General features: G+C 35.6%; 1 protein-coding gene across 1 annotated transcript in view; it reads left to right on the top strand.

The window, feature by feature from the left end:
- The window catches only part of hpse2 (heparanase 2 (inactive)), a 65,559-nt gene extending 49,033 nt beyond the window's left edge, over window positions 1-16,526 (top strand). The window contains exons 7-12 of the mRNA XM_005801616.3: window positions 3,376-3,469; window positions 4,433-4,539; window positions 4,656-4,770; window positions 8,160-8,305; window positions 11,152-11,298; window positions 14,060-16,526. Of these exons, the coding sequence (XP_005801673.1) occupies window positions 3,376-3,469; window positions 4,433-4,539; window positions 4,656-4,770; window positions 8,160-8,305; window positions 11,152-11,298; window positions 14,060-14,222 (772 nt within the window). The 3' untranslated portion in view covers window positions 14,223-16,526. The remainder of the gene's footprint in view (window positions 1-3,375; window positions 3,470-4,432; window positions 4,540-4,655; window positions 4,771-8,159; window positions 8,306-11,151; window positions 11,299-14,059) is intronic.
- The last annotated feature ends 3,867 nt before the right edge of the window (window positions 16,527-20,393 follow it).

Below are 20,393 nucleotides of genomic sequence, written 5' to 3'. Positions count from 1 at the left end.
TGAAGAATTATTGTGAGCGCTCTGGAAAGATGAAAGGATAGCCAAATAACTGGTATGACTTAATCCCTGCATTGTTTACAGTTTGAGGCCAGGAGCTTGGGGCCTTTCCACTGCTATGAGGAAAATTTCAATGAGTCTAAGCTCGGATTGCAACACTGCCTCACCCTGCATGAACTAAATGCAGCTCTGTTCAAATTACTTTCACTCACCTGTTTGTCATTTCCACAGATTTTCCATGACAGGTTTTGTAGACATTTGGCAATATTTTATTGTCTTGTTGTCTTTTTACTTTGGCATTTAAGTTGAAATAGTTTCCCAGACCCTAATACAATTATTTTGGGGAAGATAATAAAAAGATTATACTTGTAGCTTGTAGTACAGCTGAAATGAGCGGATCTTTTTGCTTGCAATGTGTTTCCATAAAATTATGAAAATCACATCCTCTTAACAGTAATGGTTTTCTAATTTATATTCAGTAAATACTTTTAACGTGTAAACAAAAATTGAAACACACTTTGGCTTTGGTGAATTGGACAAATGAAAAAGACAATTAGAAATATATTCATGACAAATTCCCATTGCTTTGCAAACTCACATTTTGATATTCTATCATATTTCACCAAATAATGTGACTGTATTCATTCAAATTTTATATAATAGATTATAGTTGTGGATATTTGTGAAGGAAATAAAAAGCTTATGTATTGACATAGAAAAAAAGCTGCTTAACCTTGCCGTGATGCATGAGTCTCCACCTGACCTGTGGATCTTTGCAACTCCTCCAGAGTTACCACAGGCTTCTTGATTAATACTTCCCTGATCTGTCTTTTTAGGTAAAGAGACACTTCTTGACAGGAAGTTTAGTTTAGCCAAGCTTTTTCCATTTTTGTTGGATGGTTTGAAATAAAATAAAAATAAGCGGACTCAGTTTAGTAGTTCACTTGACTTGTAAAAGCATCTACACTGGAATCTATTTAAAGTTATTGGAGTAATTTTGATTTAGTAAAAATCCACTGCACACTTGTAACATTTTTGTGAAAAATGTTGAAAACCATACAGCTTTTTCTTTACTTCTACTTATCCACTCCTATGTGTTGGTCAATAGAGTCCCAGCATAATGCATTGATATGAAGCTGTAATGTTACACACTGTGAAAAAAAAGTTTAATGCATTCGCTAGGCATTGTATGTGCTGGTGTATCTTTATGGTCACTGAAATACGAACTACAGACTGTGCGTACTGCTCTCTTATTTTCTTTCCTTGAACTTTTGAAAGAGATTTTGGAATAGCTTTTGGTCTGCCCACAGGGAAATCTTACACAGGTCTTTGACTCTAACTATCAACAAAATCCACTCTCATCATGGTCTTTTAACATCATTTTTCATTTTCCTTTTTTTCTTATGTCTTTATGTGTTTGCATACGAGATCACTGCAGATGTTTTTCCACATTGTTCATTCAGCAAAGATCCAGCACTTCCAGTTTCTCTGCAGATGCAGTCCAGCATTTTGACACGGAGCTGGACTGTCAAAGTGCTGCAGCAAAATTGACCGTGTCAGTTATGTCAGTGTCTGTTTATAGCAGTGAAGTTAACTGACATGTTACCATAACAACTTTAGGCCAATGAAAATGAGACTTCTTAGATTAGATTTTAAAGTGCTGCGTCTGTGAAGATGTGTAGTTTGTGCAGTTAAAACGTCACTGGTCAACCTTGTGAAATTTGTTTTTATGCCACACTACACCAAATATGAAGAGCCAGCTAGAGGAATAAGCAGATTATGTTGCAGCCCTCAGGCCCCCTGCTGTGTTGGGGGACCTGCAATACGCTTAAAATTGTGGACAGGTTGACTGATTATGAAGGGCGAGGGATGAAGGGATTGTGCCACAATTCAATACACAAATCAATAAGATATATGTTTTTGTATATGTATATGTTAATTTAAATAATATTAGAAAATAAGTTTTCTAAACTCAATTCACCAATTATTATTGAAAAGATTAAATGTGTTATTCTATCTATTAAGATAGGATTTAGTTATTTCAGCATTTTATTGATGTTTCAATGGTTTCTGTGCATTATTATTACAAAATAATGTATGCAGTTGTGGTGAATTTGATTATACATCACTCGCCTGACTTTAGCAGTGTTGTCCATACTCAATAATGGACACTATACATTTTAGGAGCAAAAGTGGTAATTTAAAATATAATTAAATCATAAAATATTTTCCTAAGGGTGTGCCGTGGTGGCGAAGTGGTTAGCGTGACCCGTATTTGGAGGCCTTGAGTCCTCGACGCGGCCGTCGCAGGTTCGATTCCAGGACCCGACGATATTTGCCGCATGTCTTCCCCCCTCTCCTTCCCTGTTTCCTGTCAGCCTACTATCATATAAGGGACACTAGAGCCCACAAAAGACCCCCTGGAGGGGTAAAAAAAGATATATATTTTCTTAAATCCATCAGTATGTCATTCACATTAGAAATAAACATAGGGAAAACAATTAAAAATGAAAGGATAATTAAATGTGTCCAGGAATAAAAATAGTTATTTTATAAACTGGAGTTTCTCCCAGCTAATTTCAGTGGGTGGGGCAAAAATGACTAATGTCATGGTTGATTTTAAGTGCCAGTTAACCAGTCAGTTGTTATTGTCGTTAACATCCTATTCATCCTAAGGTATGTATTTATTTATTGATTGATTGATTGATTTATTTATTTATTTATTTATTTATTATCTGTTGGTGGAAAATGTATAACTAATTGCATTTATCTTAATTGTATTTAAATTAACAAATACATATTTATGTATATGTCTGTCCATCTATTATTTATTGATTGTGACACTTATGTAATACACTGTAAATGTATATATTGTATGAATGTGTTGACACAAAAATATTCATTGTGAAAATTAAGCTAACAGTCATTATTTGTTGCTACTTATTAAATAATCAATCAATCAGGTTTATTTGTATAGCACATTTCAGCAAGTGGATCCCTACATTAAATTGTGCACAGGGCCTGAGGCAACCTTGGGCCAGCTCTGCTAAATCACAATACCAAGTAATTTGTCCTTCTTGTTGTTAATTATATTAAAAAGATTTTTGCAAAGATGACTTGAATTTTCCTGAATAAATGTTCATAATCAAAAAGATGAAAATGTGATAATTTTTCTTTACATAATATTAAATTATTTGACTAAATTTGGTATGATAATTGTGGAAATGAAGAGGATTGATACAAGAACCATTTTAAATAATCAATGATGGATTTAATTTAATAGTTTAATAGTTTTTAGGGTAGTAAAATAATCCTGTAGTAGATTCATTCATTTCTAAGTGTGTTTCTTTGATCATGTTTTTTCTGTTTCTTGTCCAGTTATTACATGGATGGCAGAGTAAAAAAAGCAGAGGACTTCCTAAAGACTCGTCTTTTGGACACACTGACAGAACAGATTGCTAAAGTCACCAAGGTGCTGATGTTTCCTTTAAAATCCTAAAGAATTATTGTGGATTACATTTTCTTTGTATATGTAGTGTAAAATTCTATGACGGACTTCATTTTACGAAACCCAAAATTATACATCTTTATTTTATTTTATTTTATTTATCTTTTATTGCATTTTATACAACATTTATTTTTTGTATCTTTCAAATATTCATGAATATTTTCTTCTTCTTTAATTTCTGTAAGTTAGATTTGCAGACCACGTCGAGGAGAAGATATGAAAAGATAATTCAATTTATTTATAAAACACCTCTTCTATTCCTTTGGAAAAGCTACGGTCAACATGAGCCTCTGCGCCAAATGTGCTGATTTACAAAAGAAAAACAACTCAGAGCCTGAGGGAAATGAAGCAACCATTCCCAGCACCAACATTCATAACAGAGACAGGTTTTCCAATATGGATCTCAACCTGGACCACATTTCAGAATCTAAGAGCTGGAAGGATAAATTATGTTCCTTGGTTTAATAGAATAGAATAGAATAGAATAGAATAGAATAGAATAGAATAGAATAATCTTTACAGTGATTATACTGGGAAGCTCCTGGTGTAAGCCATTTGCCTTCCCTTTTTGCCAATCTTCATCATATAAAGACAGGTTGAGAACGAGTATACATACAAGTCGTTTTGTGCTTCATTTCATGCGAGCATTCTACATTGCAAATATTATTTAGTCAAAATGTTTCACATATACAACCCTGCTGAATGTATATAAAGTTTTATTAACGTACATTAAAGTAAAAGTTACTTGGATTTATTACACCGGTGATTCGTTTTTGCAAGTCTCTCTTACTTAACTTTAACTTGTTCTTTTACTCAGAACATGGTTAACTTTTTTTCAGATAACTATTGATGCTTTGCGATTTTGCAGCAAGACCTCCATTAAAAATCCTTTGTTGTGTTCACCTGCATTTTGTCGGCTCTTTAAAGGTTGTTAAAACACACACTCCAGGGAAGAAGGTGTGGCTGGGTGGACTTGGACCAGCGTGGGCCGGTGGCATCAACAATCTCTCTGAGACGTATGCTGCAAGCTTTCTGTAAGTGGCATAATACAAAAAAAATTATTAATATTTATATTTTATTTTATTTTCATTTAGTGTATCTTATTTTCCAACTCACTTCCTAATATTCCTGTAATTTCTGCCCATTCCAGGTGGATGAACTCGCTGGGTGTGGCCGCTGTGCAGGGCATTGATGTGGTTTTGCGGCACTCGTTCTTTGACTATGGATACACACATCTAGTGGATCAGAACTTTAACCCTTTACCTGTAAGTTTGTTTCAGCTACACAAGGATTAAACATAATGCACACTGTTTGCCCTTTCATCACAACAACAGGAGCTGACCAAGCTGATCCCAGTAGGCTCTGAAATGTTTCTGGGCAAAGCCCAGTACTTCGATAGCACCTCTGGCTCTTTCCCGTGGGAGCTATTAGCTGAGATGAAAGGCGTTTAGTGGTGATGAGTGGTCAGACGCGGGGGCAAAATGCCATGTAACCTAAGCCCTTTATCAGGAGCTCAGGACAGTGTCAGCGCTCCCCTCTACCTTCATCGTAACTGTGTGCCTCTCTGTGTGGGACAGGCGGCCGCTGAGAGATCTGGAACATGAGACTCTGATATGCAGGGAGTTAGTCAAATAGCCTGCAACACTGTGCAGAGCTGAGGCAAGTTTTACTATGGTTCGGCCATGCAGGAAGAAAAATATACTAAATGTCTACGGCAGGCATCTCTGATTTTTGGGGACACCATTTTAAAATGAGTCATTTTTACATCTTAAGATAAAACTAATCTATATTTATTTGCAAGCTATACAAAATATAATATTGTCTTTAAATCTTAGCTTAAACAATGATTAAAAAATCGGATGGATTGGCAGTCTTTGTCAACTGTTTTTTTGCTTTAGTCCTTAAAATCTTTATTGGAAATACCAAAAATCTCATTAAAATTGCAGATGTTATTTTGGTATCTGTTAAATTTGACTTATGTTTGATAGCTCAAACAGGAGTCTGCTTACTTTCCTCTAACTAAGATGTATCAATCAATCAAGATGGCCTCATTTTGCTTTGCTTCTTGTTTCCATTATTTTTCTGGGAATGTTGAGCTCCCGCTAGGATCACAATGCTTTTAACATTGCTGGATGTCTGATGGCTGTGCAAGCCTACCTGCTGAGAGAATTCACTGCAGGGCCAACCTGTCCTCTGTGGGGAAAATTTATGACTTGGCCCCTTCCCCTATAGGATGACTCCAGCATTGGTAGATTCTACTCAGAGCCCCCAGCCCATTAAAGGACTGAACACCTTCATCTTTTTTCCACACTTTCCTCCCCACTCTCTCGCTCTCTTCCTCTTTTCTTGTTCACATCCTTCTGTCTCAATCATACTCCCTTTTTTCTGTTTTCTTTGTTGTTTTTCCTCCTCGTGACCTGACTATCTGTCTCCAGAGGTGGGTGGTAAGGTCTTTTTGCAGAGTGATGCTGATCTAAGATATATTCCTTAAGAAGCAGACATCTGCTGTATTGGAGAACATATTTCTTCTGTATGAAAAGAGGAAACAATATTTACTTTACAGTGAAAAGCAGGGAGGTGAAGGAACATAGTTGGCCTTTATAAAAGTACGCCTATCTAATTTTAATTTAAAATGTCTGAAATGATTGTGAATCCAAATTTTTTTTTAAATCTATTTTAGAATGACGGTATTATTTAATGAAGGGAAAATCTAAAACATTATAAAGTCTGATAGTAAATGCCCATGAAATAGTTTATTTTTCTTTCAGTTATTAAATTAAGATAGACTTTCTCCCACATCACCAAGATTAGCAATACAAAGTGCAACGACTTTTACTTAATGATCGACGTCATGTTCACGCCTTCAGCTAGTGTTACGTTGGTATCTGCAGTGAGGCTTTTCTTGTGTAGAGCTTTTGTTGCAGCTTTGGCTGTGCCCACATTGCTTTCTTTTTTCTTTTTTTAAATTGTGTTTTGACTGGATTGCTTCGTCCTAGCTGCTCCTGCGCTTAATGTTTGTCTTTCTGTCTATCTACGACGGGAGAGTCTGGGGAAGACTGGGAGATGGCAGGCAGTTTGACAAGAAAACAGCCAAACAGGCAAAATAAAGATTCAGCACCATGGAAAATATTTCTCACAACAATATCTTAATCATGTTAAATCTATTACTGTTTTGTCTGTCAATTAAGAGCAGCTGTGTAATAAAATTATTCAATCTGCAGCTGTTTTTTTTTGTTTTTTTTTGTTCATAAATTTTGAAAATAAAACAAAAGCAGAAAGTCTCCATTACGCATGATGTAATTACGATAGATCGTAGCTCTGACCGAGTATTCATCTATCAGTCCCTCTGGCCACTGTCAACAACTATACTGTGCTCTGCTTCTTCGATGCCTTGGCAGCAAATTAAGTTAAAGTCTGCGTGGAAAAAAGAAGCCCTTAAATGTTGCCATATGGAGGATTGCATGGGAACTTCCTGAGGAGCACATGTTGTTCTGAATCTCTTGAAGAGGTGTTGAGTCTGTGTAGTCTGTAGAATGAGACGCAGTATGGTGAACTTCTTATTAAGGAAACGCGAAACAGCAATTTATGATGCACCACAATAGTTTGTAAAAATGTGGTATTTAAGGCGTATCTGTTGTTTGGACTTTACTTTTTATGTTGACTCATGTTTTCACATGTAGATGCTTTTCAAATGAAGTATTCCTTGTCACTTTTCAAAACCAAACCTTTCTATACTATCACCAAAATTTCCTGGTAACCTGCCTGGGTTACCGGAAAGTTAAGGCAACATTTTTATTTCTCATGACAGAGTTCAGAAGGAGCAGCTCATTTGTACATAAAATCACAGTATAAAGATCTGTCAATCAGAGTTCTTCAGACTTGGTAAAGCTTTGACTGGCCGATACTCATTTACCTGATTTTAATTTTCTTTTAAGAACTACAATTAAAGAGCTGAATTCAAACATTCTTTGAGGCTACTTGTTGTGATTGGTTTCTAATTATTTTAAATAATAATATAATTAGAAAATATTTATATTGTTATATTTAGTTTTAAAATAAACTAAAATAATTACAGAGCTGATACTTTAAACTAGAGTTAGTGTTATATACTTGTGGTTAGCCCAATTAGCGTGGTCAGCTCATCTGGTATTAGAAAATCAGCATTTATCATTTAGAGAAGATTAATTACCTTAATCAAGCTTTTTTCATCGCTGTGCTTAGTCAGATACTTTCCAATGATTGGAAAAGTGTTCAATTTATATATTTCTGACAACTAGAGGTGAGTCAAGCTGAAAGTTGTTTGATTCTAGTCACCAACTGGTTTCTTTGTGCATCTCTATTAAAATAAAGAAACAGAACTTACTGTGATCTGATGCAACATATGCATGCAAGAAACTCTGAAGACCCATAACATGTTCTAAAAGTAAAAAAAAATAAAAAGCAGATAAGCTTTACAATGGAAATGAGGTTTCAATCTAAAACTTGAACCAGTTTCTAGTTAACTCAAATAAAAGATTCTAGTAAGACCTCTTTATGTTTTTAAAAGTGCTGGATGGTTGTTGGTTTAATGCATACTTGTGTTTCTAAAATAATTTTTGCAAAATAAAGTTAATTGTGTGCTTCTCTTTGTGTCTTACTGGCCCGACTCCTAAAGGACTACTGGTTTTCGCTGGTCTTCAAGCGTCTGGTTGGTCCGAGGGTTTTAGCTGTCCAGGTAGCTGGACTCCAGAGGAAGCCCCAACCAGGGCGAGTCATTCGGGACAAGCTACGTATCTATGCCCACTGTACGAGCTACTACAAGTATGTACCAGAATTCATTTGCATCACAGCCTGACAGCTTTTTTTTAAATTTTTTATTTTGTTTTAATTCTAAGACTGTAATCTTTTGCAAAAATACAGCAACGCGTTGGGAATGTCCTTGAAGCTTTAGAACAATGCAGACTTTTGCAGTTAAAACAACCCCCAATGTCACTGTGCAAATACCCGAGGCTTATTGTCTGGTGGGGAAGAACAAAATCTCCTTTTCACCCATTTGGCGTCCCATAAATAAGCAGTCCGTGGACACCCGCTCTTTCACAGCTCAGAGCCTATAAAACTTAACGGGTATCACTTATCAGGTGTGTGGGTTCTGTCTCCCTGTCGTCAAAGAGCCGCTGAAAGGTGTGTTAAGCCTTCATCCCGTCTCGGATTGGCTGGAGGGGGATATTTGAGGGGGTTGGAGGGAGGGACAATAAGGCCGTCTGTCCTGGGAGGAGATGAAGAGTGGCCATGGCCTGTTCAAGGTTATCGTCTAACCCAGGCCAGAGGCTGTCAGCACCAGGCTAGACTTACTCTACGGCCTTACTCTAGACATAGTTCACTTAGAGTTTGGAACATCTCAGGTAGAAATAGGTAACTATTACTCAGATAGAAGGATTATTACAAGTGCAGGAGGTTTTGACAGTTTTCAATTAGTTTGGGAGTGGAATGATGTTATGTGCACAAGTTAAAGACTCGTTACTCGTGGCCAAACATTTAGGACTGAAAACTCTCCCTTTCACATTCAAAACCACTTTATCTTCCAATATTTCTGCCACTTTGTGGTTGTACACAGTCAGTGTGTGGAGAAACCCTTGTTGTCTTGGTGGTTTGGCTGTACTGTAAATGTGCCCAGCCAGTGAGTGGATTGAAAAGTTTCTTCAGCATAAATGTTTGACTTCTTCTGCCCTTTTACCTCCCTTTAGTGGTTTGTGTGGCATATTTTATTTTATTTTTTTTTCGTCTTTCTACTGACACACAGACATCAAACAGAAAATGAGTTTATGTTTCTGGTTTGGTTCCTCATCGCTTGGGCCTAAGAGATCATTATCAATTTCTCCATCTAACCATTGAGTCTGCCACTCGCTGCCCTGCTCCATGTTTCTTAGAAACGAGACTTTAAGAGCTTAACCCAGAGCCAGACACGCTGAGTTCCCAGAGTTCCCAGCTCCAGTGCAGTCTTTTTTTTTTCTGTCTTCTGGTAAATATATTGAATGCTTGCTGTCTTGCAGGGTGATGAAATAAATGGTTCGCTCTGTGCCCAAAAGAAAGATAAACATTAAGCCAAAAACAAGTCTGCTGTAAGGATATGAGATTTTTTTTTTCTTTTAGGGAAGGGTTGTAACCACCAGACTATTTAGCCTTGACCCTGAACGCCACGGCTGACATGTGGTATTCACTACAGCTGTGTTGTCTTTGTCATATCTGGGCCCTTATAAGATTTTATCATGTTTGTTTTATCTGTCTCGCTTAGTTATTAACCTTTAGCTAATATTCCTATCAAATTGTGTCCCTAGAGTAGGACTTAAACAGTGTTGTCTGTGTAACTCAAGAATTGTTGTCCTTTTTGTTAGAGCAGCCTCCATTTGACCCAGAGCCAGACAAAAGCAGGTTTTAATATTAGATACTGTACAAACTGATTATACATTATTGTACTGAAATGTTAAAGATGTCAAAATAAATGAAGTGAATGCAAAATGTAGAGCGGATACCAGATATTCACTTACACCGTGTCACAAGACATAACTATTTTTTTTTGTAACTTGACACAAAATTAGGACAATTTATCCTTTTCTTTCATCTTTAGATCAGATAGAAAATTACTTTTGTTTGTTTAAGGCCTTTATTATGACAGAGATAATATTGTAGAGATTTTTTTCAATACTTTCTTGAAAGTCAGAAGTTTACATATATTAACTCAACTATGTGTTTTAACTATTTGTGAAATTCCTGTTGATGATGTTATGGCTTTGTAGCTTCTGGTAGGTTGAGCCGCAGCTTTGGAGTGGAATGGAAGCAAAACACATATTTTTGATCAACAACTCAAACTCAGATGGATATTATTAAACAATAATGTCCATTATTATCATCACTGAAGTATGAGGATGACAACATTGTGTCATCAGCCTTGAAATTCAATCATGGGCACAAATTTTTCTGTCAAATGACAGATAATCCTTAGTGTGCAGTCAAATTAGTTACCAATTTTTTACAAACAACGAAATGAATGCTTTGGAGTGGCCATCACAAAAACCTGATCTCAGTCCCCTAGAAAACTTGTGGGCAGAGCAGAAAAGTTGTGTATGAGCAAGGTGGCCTACAAACTATCAGACCTGTCAGGGGAAATGTGCCAAATTCTCCACAAACACTTATGATTTGTTTAACTATACTAAAAATGTATGAAAAGTAATAAAGCAATATAAATATATGACAGTTAGATCACAGATATATTTTACTAGCTGACCAAAAACAAAAAAGGTTTAGTTTGATTTGATGTCAGACAGTGAGAAAACAAGGTAATGTGTCCTTTTATATGGCATATGTAAATATCTGGTTTCCTCTTCATCTGTTAAACATACTTTACCTTTCTTTTTGTATTTTCTGAAGGTTTTTTGATCCAGATGAGATCAATGAGTTGTGCTTTTAATCTATAATTTTGTGATAGAAGTATCAAAGACTTCCCTCCCTTTGTATTTATCATTATTAACCCAAAGCCTAATTCATAACGGCATTGTAATATAGAAAATCCTCAGTAGCAGATGTGAAGAGGAGTATGTTTTATTTTCTTGCCAAGAGGCATTTCAGCGCAAAATCAAAGTACTGTTGTGCTTTATCTTTTGTGGGATCAGTCCTAACTACATGAGAGGCTCCATTACAATCTACATCATCAATCTACATCGGTCGAGGAAGAAAATCAAGCTAGCAGGGACGTTACGGAACAGGACCGTCCATCAGTACCTACTCCAACCCCACGGCGAGGGTGGACTCAGAGCCAGGTTGAAATTTCTTTGTTTCTATTTATTTAAAAACAGCTAATTATTTACCCCTAATGATGTGATTTCAGGTTACGATCATAAAAAGTAATTATTTTGTGCAGTGGTCTAAAGGGCATAGAGCTGAGGAGTCAGGAATATTGGAATTTTATAAGCAGTTTTTATAAGGTGCTAAACACAGACCCTTTACAAAGCTGCATTAAATTAATTTAGTTTTAAGACCATAGGTTGTGCTGAGCCAGCATGCTGGATGAATAGCGCACCACAAAACATGTAAATACACATCTACTGTAGATTCCCCGTTTTTTCCTTCTGCTCTCTATCAATTGTCTTCTGTTGGGGCTTTAATGGTATTACACGGAAATGTTCCCAGTACATATCAATTCACAAGGTTAAATAAAGTTCAGTTCAGATTATTTATGCAGCACCAACTGACAACAAAAGTAATCTCAGGATACCTACGGAGAAAGTTCAGTTCAAATATACCGAGGCAATCCTTTTCAATCCTGGCATAATCCAGTTCAGTTATTCCAGTGTGTTTTTAATCTATTTTCCTTCTCAATTTCCAACTTAAATACAATAATACATTTTTCATTTAACTGCTGTCTGTTTAACCTCGCAGTGCTGATTTGGTCATTTTTTTATCTATGATTTATTTTCAGTCAGTGTAATAACCCCACATAATTCTAATTTCCTCAAAATGTTTCTTGAAATAAAATCATTATAGTTTTAGTCTCATGCTCTCTACCCTAAGTCACCTGGTCTGTTGTTTTTGGACTTTGACTTAAGCCCAAAATCCTGGGATAACAGCCTAATGACTCACAACTGTGGATGTGTGAGATTGTCTTTGAAGCATACGATACCTGCATATGGCCTTAATGGAGGCTGAAGCATAAACCTGGAGAACAGCGTAATGATGAAGGATGTTTTTAGTGTTCGAACAGCATCGTAAGGCAATTAAAAGGCGAGGCAGCTAATGATGTCCCTTTATCTGTCCTTAAAGTGCTGTCTTTTACCACAGGCACTGCATGAGAATTTAATGATCAATTCAACAGCACCAGATGTCTATAAATTTGCCTTTGTGGGACTTTTTAAAGAGTTTAGACTAATGCATGTCGAGGGGCAGCTTTGAGCAGGTCAGTTTGACTTGTAAATTCTCATAGGAGGGCATAATTTTAATTTGAAATTTTATTTAATTTGGTTGGTTCTTGTAAAAAATTACCTCCAGACCGCCAGTTTTTATTTCTATTGCATTATAAACTTTACAACGTCAGTACTGGATGCACTTAGGGAAATCAATAAAAATCAATAAAAATCAAATGGACTTTTGTTTTTCAATCTTTGCTATTTGACAGAATAACATTTGCTTTTTTTATGTTGAAGAGTGCAGCCTTTAAAAAAAAAACACATTTAAGAAAAGCTTTGATTTTTTAAAACTAACGATGCTGTGAACTAAAGGAATACTGCTTCAAAAAAACCTGCAAATTAAGCTAATCCTAAATGATGTAGTTAATGTTTTATAGATAAAGATACATTATAAATAAAAACAAAGCCTTATCTGATTGCTGTTGGATTGTTGGAATTCAATAAATGATTTAACCTTAATTTATTGAATGCTATGTTCTCTATTTTGCAAGTATTCATAACAAATATCATGAAAATGTTCTGGCAAATAAACATATTTCCATTCAAGTGAGACTGAGTACGGTTTTAAGTTTAAATAAAGTTTTTATCCTGACACTACAAAGAGTACTCATAGTCTAAAGTGCTTAAAATGTTTACCAAAAGTCATTTTTATAGGACAAGATAGAAAAATACATTTAATCTCATTTATAGTGGGTTTTTTTATTTTCTAAAATTAAATGTTTATTTTGGTGCTGATTTATAATCCACTATTAATAATTTTTTAAACTATTTATGCTAAGTAGTTAAAAAAAAACAAAAGATCTGCTATTGAAACTTTTAGTTTTTATCTGCGCTTCTATTCTACAAAATTGTAACAGCAGCGCCCCCAAGTGTTTAACTTTTGGAATCAGCGTTTCCACCAAAGGTTGATGCAATTTCTCTTCCTCTTTAGCCTTTCACATACATTTTACATTTTGTGGTATTATGTGTCAGAAGGCAGCTGGGAAAGACTTACAAAACCATCCCTGATGGCCCTCAGATGGCTAGACAGAAACACTCACAATACATACCAAACAATGAAGATCACTCATTTAACAGCTACAGTGTCCTGTACAAGTAATCCTTATTTTTAAAGGCTGCACTCTTCAACAGGAAAAAAGCAAATGTTATTCTGTCAAATAGCAAAGGTTGAAAAACAAAAGTCCATTTGATTTTTATTGATTTTTATTGATTCCCCTAAGTGCACCCAGTATTACACCATAAAGTGTGACACTGGGATGGTTTATAGTGCTGATCATGGCCTTAATGTCTGATGCGATATTGAAATTTTCTGGAAAGCTGAATTTTGGGTTTTGATTAGCTGTAAAATGAAGTAGAATAAAATCCTGAAATATATAGCTGTGTGTAATGAGTTTCACTTTCTAAATTAAAATATAGTGATAAATGACATATTTGTTTGTATTTTAATATACTGAGATGCCCCAGTGAAACCTATTTAAAATTCTAGTATTGTAATATTCCAGTACTGGCTATCAGTGTTTCCTGTGACTATGTTCATTTTTAAAGGGTGTAGAACAGTCTTCTTCTTGAAATAAATAAAGACTCTGTGGGTCTTACTATTTTTGTTTTCTTTTTACAGACATGTACAGCTGAATGGGGAGAAGCTCCTCATGGGGAACGATGAGACATTCCCAGAGCTGAAGCCTAAAATTCTACGGGCTGGACGGACAATAGCTATGCCTCCAATGACAATAGGGTTTTACGTCATCAAAAACATTAACGCATATGCCTGTCGGAGATAACAATAATTCTTCCTTCCGAAAAACAGAACACTATATGAGTTTTCTGGATGCAAAGCTTAAAAAAACCAAATCACCAGAGGAGACGGCATTGTCCTACTCGAGGACAGCTGAACAGAGCAGACATTTGGAAAAACCCTTGCTGAAAAACAGCCGACTAAGAATGAGATTATTATTTTTGTGGGAATATTTAAACCGCTCTTCCCAGTTTCAAATAAACCTCACATTCTCTCCTCTGTTCCAACAAAATCTTTCTCACTATGATGCATATGAAAGACTTCACTGCTGAACACTTTGTCTTTTCGCCAATAGTTCTTCAAAAGGTGCACAACTTTATGTGGTAAGTTATTGTTTTTGGACTGTGACATTTTCATTTTGTGGGGCACAAAATGGCAAAATTAAAAAACATTGTTTGGGCTGATATTTTCTTGTCTTTAATTGTCCTTCTCTCCCAGACTTTTAGTTGCTGAAAGAAGAAAATTATAAATACAGTATTTCTCACAGAGAAAACTGTGGCATAGCTAACTTTTGTGCATTTATAAGCTTTTTAAATGAATTTGATAAAGCTACTGATGTGTCTACTAAAAAGCATTTTTTCCCTTTGTTTTGAAGAGGCTTACATTGAAAGTGTGGGGTATTAACACTTTGATTATTTTGTCATCTTTGTTTCCACGTTTTCTTTTATCTGGATAAGATACATTCAATGTCAGTGAAGTTGTTCCAGTATTTTGAGGAAAATCTTAAGAACAGTATAAAATACACATGAAACTGGATTTACTTAAAAACATCTTAAATCCCAGTTTTTCAGGTACAGTTTGTAAGCCTTTTCATTTAATGTTATATCCGATAAGCCTTACTATTTTAATGCTGCTAGGTCACTTTTGTATGGAATATATCTTTGTACAGATATACAGTCATATATTTTTAGAGTATGTATTGTACATAAAAAATATAAAGGAGATTTAAGCTTGATATGTTAGATTCAGTATGCAATTAATTTATGATAAAAAGTCTATTTCTAATATTGAATGTCCAGTTCTATTTTTGTTTTCATATTCAGTTTCTTTGTAAAACTGCAAATGTTGTCATGCAAAACCATTAATATGCTTTAACTTTTTCATTATTTGTCACTTACAAACCTCAAAAGCCAAAGTGCAGTCGTATTTAATAAATTAGAATATCCTTTCTAATGAGGCTCATTAAACATACTTTTCACTAGATCCACGTCTCTGTTAAATGTCTTCTTTATTGGTCTGGTGTGATATTTTAATCTTAAATGTTATGTTTTCATTAGCTAAAAGCAGAAAAATCACAATAAATAGACATAAGAACATCAGTTTTTGAATTGATTTAGTGAAATGAGCAAATGTTCAATATTCAAATTTATTGAAACTGGATCGTGTGGCTGTGTTTTATTATGTTTTTATGTTATAAACAAACAGAAAGATAATTGTGAATTTGGAAAAAAAATAATTGGTACCCGTTTTGCATTTGTTTACGTGTGCATTTGTCTTTAACTACTTACTTTCTGCTTACTTTCGGTTATCCAATAATCATCCCACTTTTGCACAGAAATCAGATTAGCAGAGTTGCATGAGAAGTTGTGGGTGTTGTTTTATAACCCCACCATTCATAAAACTAAACAGGTTTGTCTCTGATCATCCTGTGTGCTCTATTCTTTATGATGCTGTTTACTGAACAGCATCTATACTGAGATTAAAATATATAGTGGGAGAATCTACTTACCCGAATTTTAAAAGCATTTGGTTGCACTGGAATTAATTTACAGGAAAACAAATAAATACAGTTGAACACATATGCACACCACACTTTTCAGATATTTACTCGCGAAAATAAATCCATGCATTATGTTGTAGCTCATGATTACAACATAATGTAATCTGAAGTTTGTGATAATATGTGACAGAATGTGAAAAAGTTTATGTTTGGTGAGATATTCACTGAGAGAATTGATATTGACCTGAGAAGATGCTAGTGGGTCTAATGATAAATTTATCTTAAATGTTTTCACCAACATATTTCAATGTTGAGTCTGTATTTATCAGACTAAAACCATTTACTCATTTACTCCTCCAAGCTTAACAATAAGTTCAAAACACAGTAAAAGTTGAGCAAGAACTGGTTCAGTGTTCAGAAATGTTAAATATAAATATTATTTGCCTCTGAATGTGTTTATACGTAATGTAGAGATGTTTATATTTCTTTGGAGAGCATTATTTTAATATGGAAAGTGTGCCTGTATTATTATTATTTTTTTTTTGTTTAAAATAAAAGTTTACATTGCTTTTAAAAACCCACAGAGCATGTTTTATGTCCATCATACATTCAAGTCGATTCCACCTGCTGTAGATGTACATCAAACATTGGAAAAGATCAGACTGTGCTGAACTTTCCCTGTAAACATGAGTCAAAGGAATGACGAAAAAGAAAGGTCTTTGATTTATATTAGCACAGGAGCACAAGAGAGCAGATAAACCCTCCCCAAGGGACATAATAAATACAAACTGTCACTTTCTTGCAGCATCCTTTCATAAAGTTTTTAAGTTGCTGTTTTTGACACACTCACTCACTCACTCCTACAAAGTGCTACATGCTACGACCCCAGATGTGGGAGCAGCTGGAGCGAGCCTTTGTAGTGGTGTCTTGTCCCTGTATGTGGCGGCTGCTGATGGGAACCACGGAGCCAGGACAGGCTCAAACTAAACCTGAACCACACATGGCTTACAGTCGGCTGATGCACAGATAACCAGAATTCGCTTGATGCTTTTGCGTTTGATGGATCTTCGGTTTCTTCTCTGAAAGCCTGGCGGTACAAAAATTTCCACGCTAGTGATTCCTGTGCTGATGTTTGATGCCTGTGTGCTGTTAGCACAAAGAGGCCATGATCCAAAGCATGTACCTTTATTTACATTTTGTTTTAGATTTCATAAACTTGAAATTGGCTCCTGCTTTTATGTAAGGAGCGGAAGTTTTTTTTTTTTTCTTTCTTTCTGTTTCCCCAGAAATAGCCTTTCCTTCACATGTGGTTCACTTTAAACAAGCTGACTCTTTTGACAAGCAAGAGTCAAAGCAGGCTTGTTAACACTTGGCCATATTCCTGCATAGTGGTACTCATTATGATGTTGGCCACATATAACTGCTGATTTGGATGAATATTCACATTTATTCATTTTAGATCCCAGCGACAGAAAATAGACTTTAAGTGAATAAGTCATTAGGTGATATCTACTACTTTATAGCAATTCTTCTTTTACAAAAACTTAAATAATTAGATGCAATTCACAAGATTTCTGCTGGATTCTGAATCTCTGAACAGAAATCAGTGAAGTAATTTGATTGGGCTGATGTGAACAATGGGGCCTATACAGCTATTGATGCCCCTCACGATTCACCGCTTCCACTCACTGAACCTAACTGTGATCTGATTTAGGAAGACTGTGCCGTGCCTCGCCACTTGTGCGTGACAGCGTCTCCACAGTGGAGGTAGCTGTTGCTCAGGCCCAGCTAACACTGTTTATATGCAGGGATCCAATTTGAGGCATGCAAGGCCCCCCCACTCTGTCAGCAAACATTGAGGATTTCATGATGTTTACTCTGTATATACAGGAGTCAGCCTAAATAGGATCGTCATGAACTCCAGGTCTCCAGAAAACTGATGGACTAGATTAGACTTTGGCCCGCAATGTCCCAAATCCCAGCATTTGGGACCATTTCGACCCAAGCAGGGTTAATAAAACATAAATATTTATGCTGCTTTGCTTCACTCAGAGGCCTAACGCACAGACTGTGCAGAATATTATGATAAAAGGCAGATTTGTTGAAGCCATCAGAGGTTTCTCTGAGAAGCGGCCTGGTGTTTCAATCATTTCTGTTAGTAAGTCCTGCCTACAGTTTTCAAGCGTCTTAGGTGGTAGACAACTCCGGGCTGATTGTTTTTTTTATTTGTATTTTTTATTTTACTCTGTTTCCTTTTGTGATACATATAAGACTAAGCAATGACTGCAAACTCTCCTATAACTTGGAATTTGGCCATGTTCAGATTTAAACTTGTGTTAAAAAGGTGTCAGTGCACACCTTTCACCATTTGAAGTGGCTCTGATTAATCTCAAATGAAATTTAGTTGTTAAATGTAGAAGGGTTTTTAAAAGGACAACAGCCTGTTATAGTTATATAGGATTATAATGTCACACCTTTTAACACCAGCTGGTCAGCAAAATGCAGACAAGAGCTCTAACCTGGTACAATGCATCTCTCCCTTTTTAGGTTAATGTAGATTACACTTTGTCCCTGTTTCCTGTAAATTAACAAATACAAAACATCAACTGCAGATGTTTATCAGCTGGATCTCATTCTCAAAAGATATCAGGCAAGAAAAGAAAACAAAAAAAAAATGCAGTTTCAAATAGATAGAAACACGAATTCAGACAATAAATCAGTATGCCCTTCTGGCCTCAATCTCTTAACATTTGCACATAGAATAGCTGGGAGGTCTCACAACAAACAGAGACTCTGAAGAGTGGGATTGTTTTTTTGACAAATGTAGCTCGTTATACCAAGTTGTTTGCGCTATGCTAACATTATTTTCCAAATCAGTTAGGCAGACAGACCTCTCTTTCATCATATAGACCTGAATACTGGCTCAGAGCTCTGATCCCAACTTTCGTCACAAAAACCAAAGGGCAAGATCCCTACTAATCTAAATCTAAATCTTGATGCTGCATACCACACATACCACATTATTATTTCAAACTCTCAGTCCGTCATGTGCTCCACTTCATTCATCAACGCATGACTTCTTCTTGCCTCAGTGATCACTGGGCTCCTGGAAGAATAGTTCACTGTAAAGAGGGGCTCAAGAGCTGGGTTATGGCAGGCCCTCGTGACATATAATCAAACCACGTGCATCCAGAAAGTATTCACAGTGCTTTATTTTTTCCCCACAATTGATGCTACAGTACAGCCTTATCCTAAATTGTTTTAAATTAACTTCTTTCCTCACAACTCTACACAAAAACATCCCATTATGACAATGTCAAAAAAAATGTTTGAGATTTTGCTCTGTCAACTGTGGGACCGTATATAGACAGATGTGTGCCTGTCCAAATCAAGTCCTGTCAACTTAACTGACCGCAGGTGGACTCTGAAGAAACATCTCAAGAATATCAATCTAAGATTAATATTAAGCGAAGCCTGTGAATACTCGTGTACATGTAATTTTCTTTTCTTATAAATTTGCAAAACACTCAAAATGTTTTCCCACATTGTCCTAAATTTGTGTGTGAAATTTGGAGGAAAGAGATTAACTTAATAGAAGTCAGAGACTGTAGCATAACAAAATGTGGGAAATTTTTATAATTCCAGATGAACTGTATGATATATTTTATATGTAAATTTTAGGTTACTGTTATCAAAATTTATGTTTTCACCTTAATTACAAGACAAACAAACTCTCCTGGTACAGAAAGGTCTGCAAAAGCTATGATTACTCATATTAAGGTGATTACTTCAATTGTTATGGACTGCTAGCATCTACCAGTTTGTAAAGTTGTAAAAATCTTTGTTCAGATATCTAGACAAGCGGCTATTCTTTCATTTACAAATGATGTCACTTTTCCCACTGCACAGGTATATGTTTCCTATGTGGAATGGATCTTGTTCATGTCTATGGAAATTTTATAAAGCCAAACACACACACAAGACATCAGCTGTTATTAAGAATAACTTTCCTTTGTCCTTTTATTTAATATAAAAGGTCAAAGGAACAGAAGAAGGTGGCACAGCTTCAAGTTCTTCTTGGATGTATAAAGTATCTTTGTAAATATTTTCAGTCATGCTGTTATCACAGATTTTTCAAAGTAATCAGTCTAAAATAGTTTTTTTTTTCACTTAAATGCAACCAATTTCTTACATCATCAGGATTTTAATGCTTTGGAGGGAAAATCATTGTACTGAATATGTCTGGAAAAGCTTTTCTTGTCAGACATTAAAAATCCAACTTCTGACTTGGAGCTTTTTGACCGTGAAAGTCTGGAATGCAAGTTTCTTCTGGTAATGATTCTTTTTCAGATATCCACACTTATCTTTCTTTATAGTAGGAATATGAAGTCCAAACTGTTGGCATTTCTTGCACCACCAGTACATTGTTATCCTTGT

This window comes from Xiphophorus maculatus, chromosome 22, assembly GCF_002775205.1.
Source record: "Xiphophorus maculatus strain JP 163 A chromosome 22, X_maculatus-5.0-male, whole genome shotgun sequence".
In the NCBI taxonomy this organism is placed as follows: domain Eukaryota; kingdom Metazoa; phylum Chordata; class Actinopteri; order Cyprinodontiformes; family Poeciliidae; genus Xiphophorus; species Xiphophorus maculatus.
Note: the sequence above shows the minus strand (reverse complement) of the source record. Positions and strands in the feature narration are given on the sequence as shown.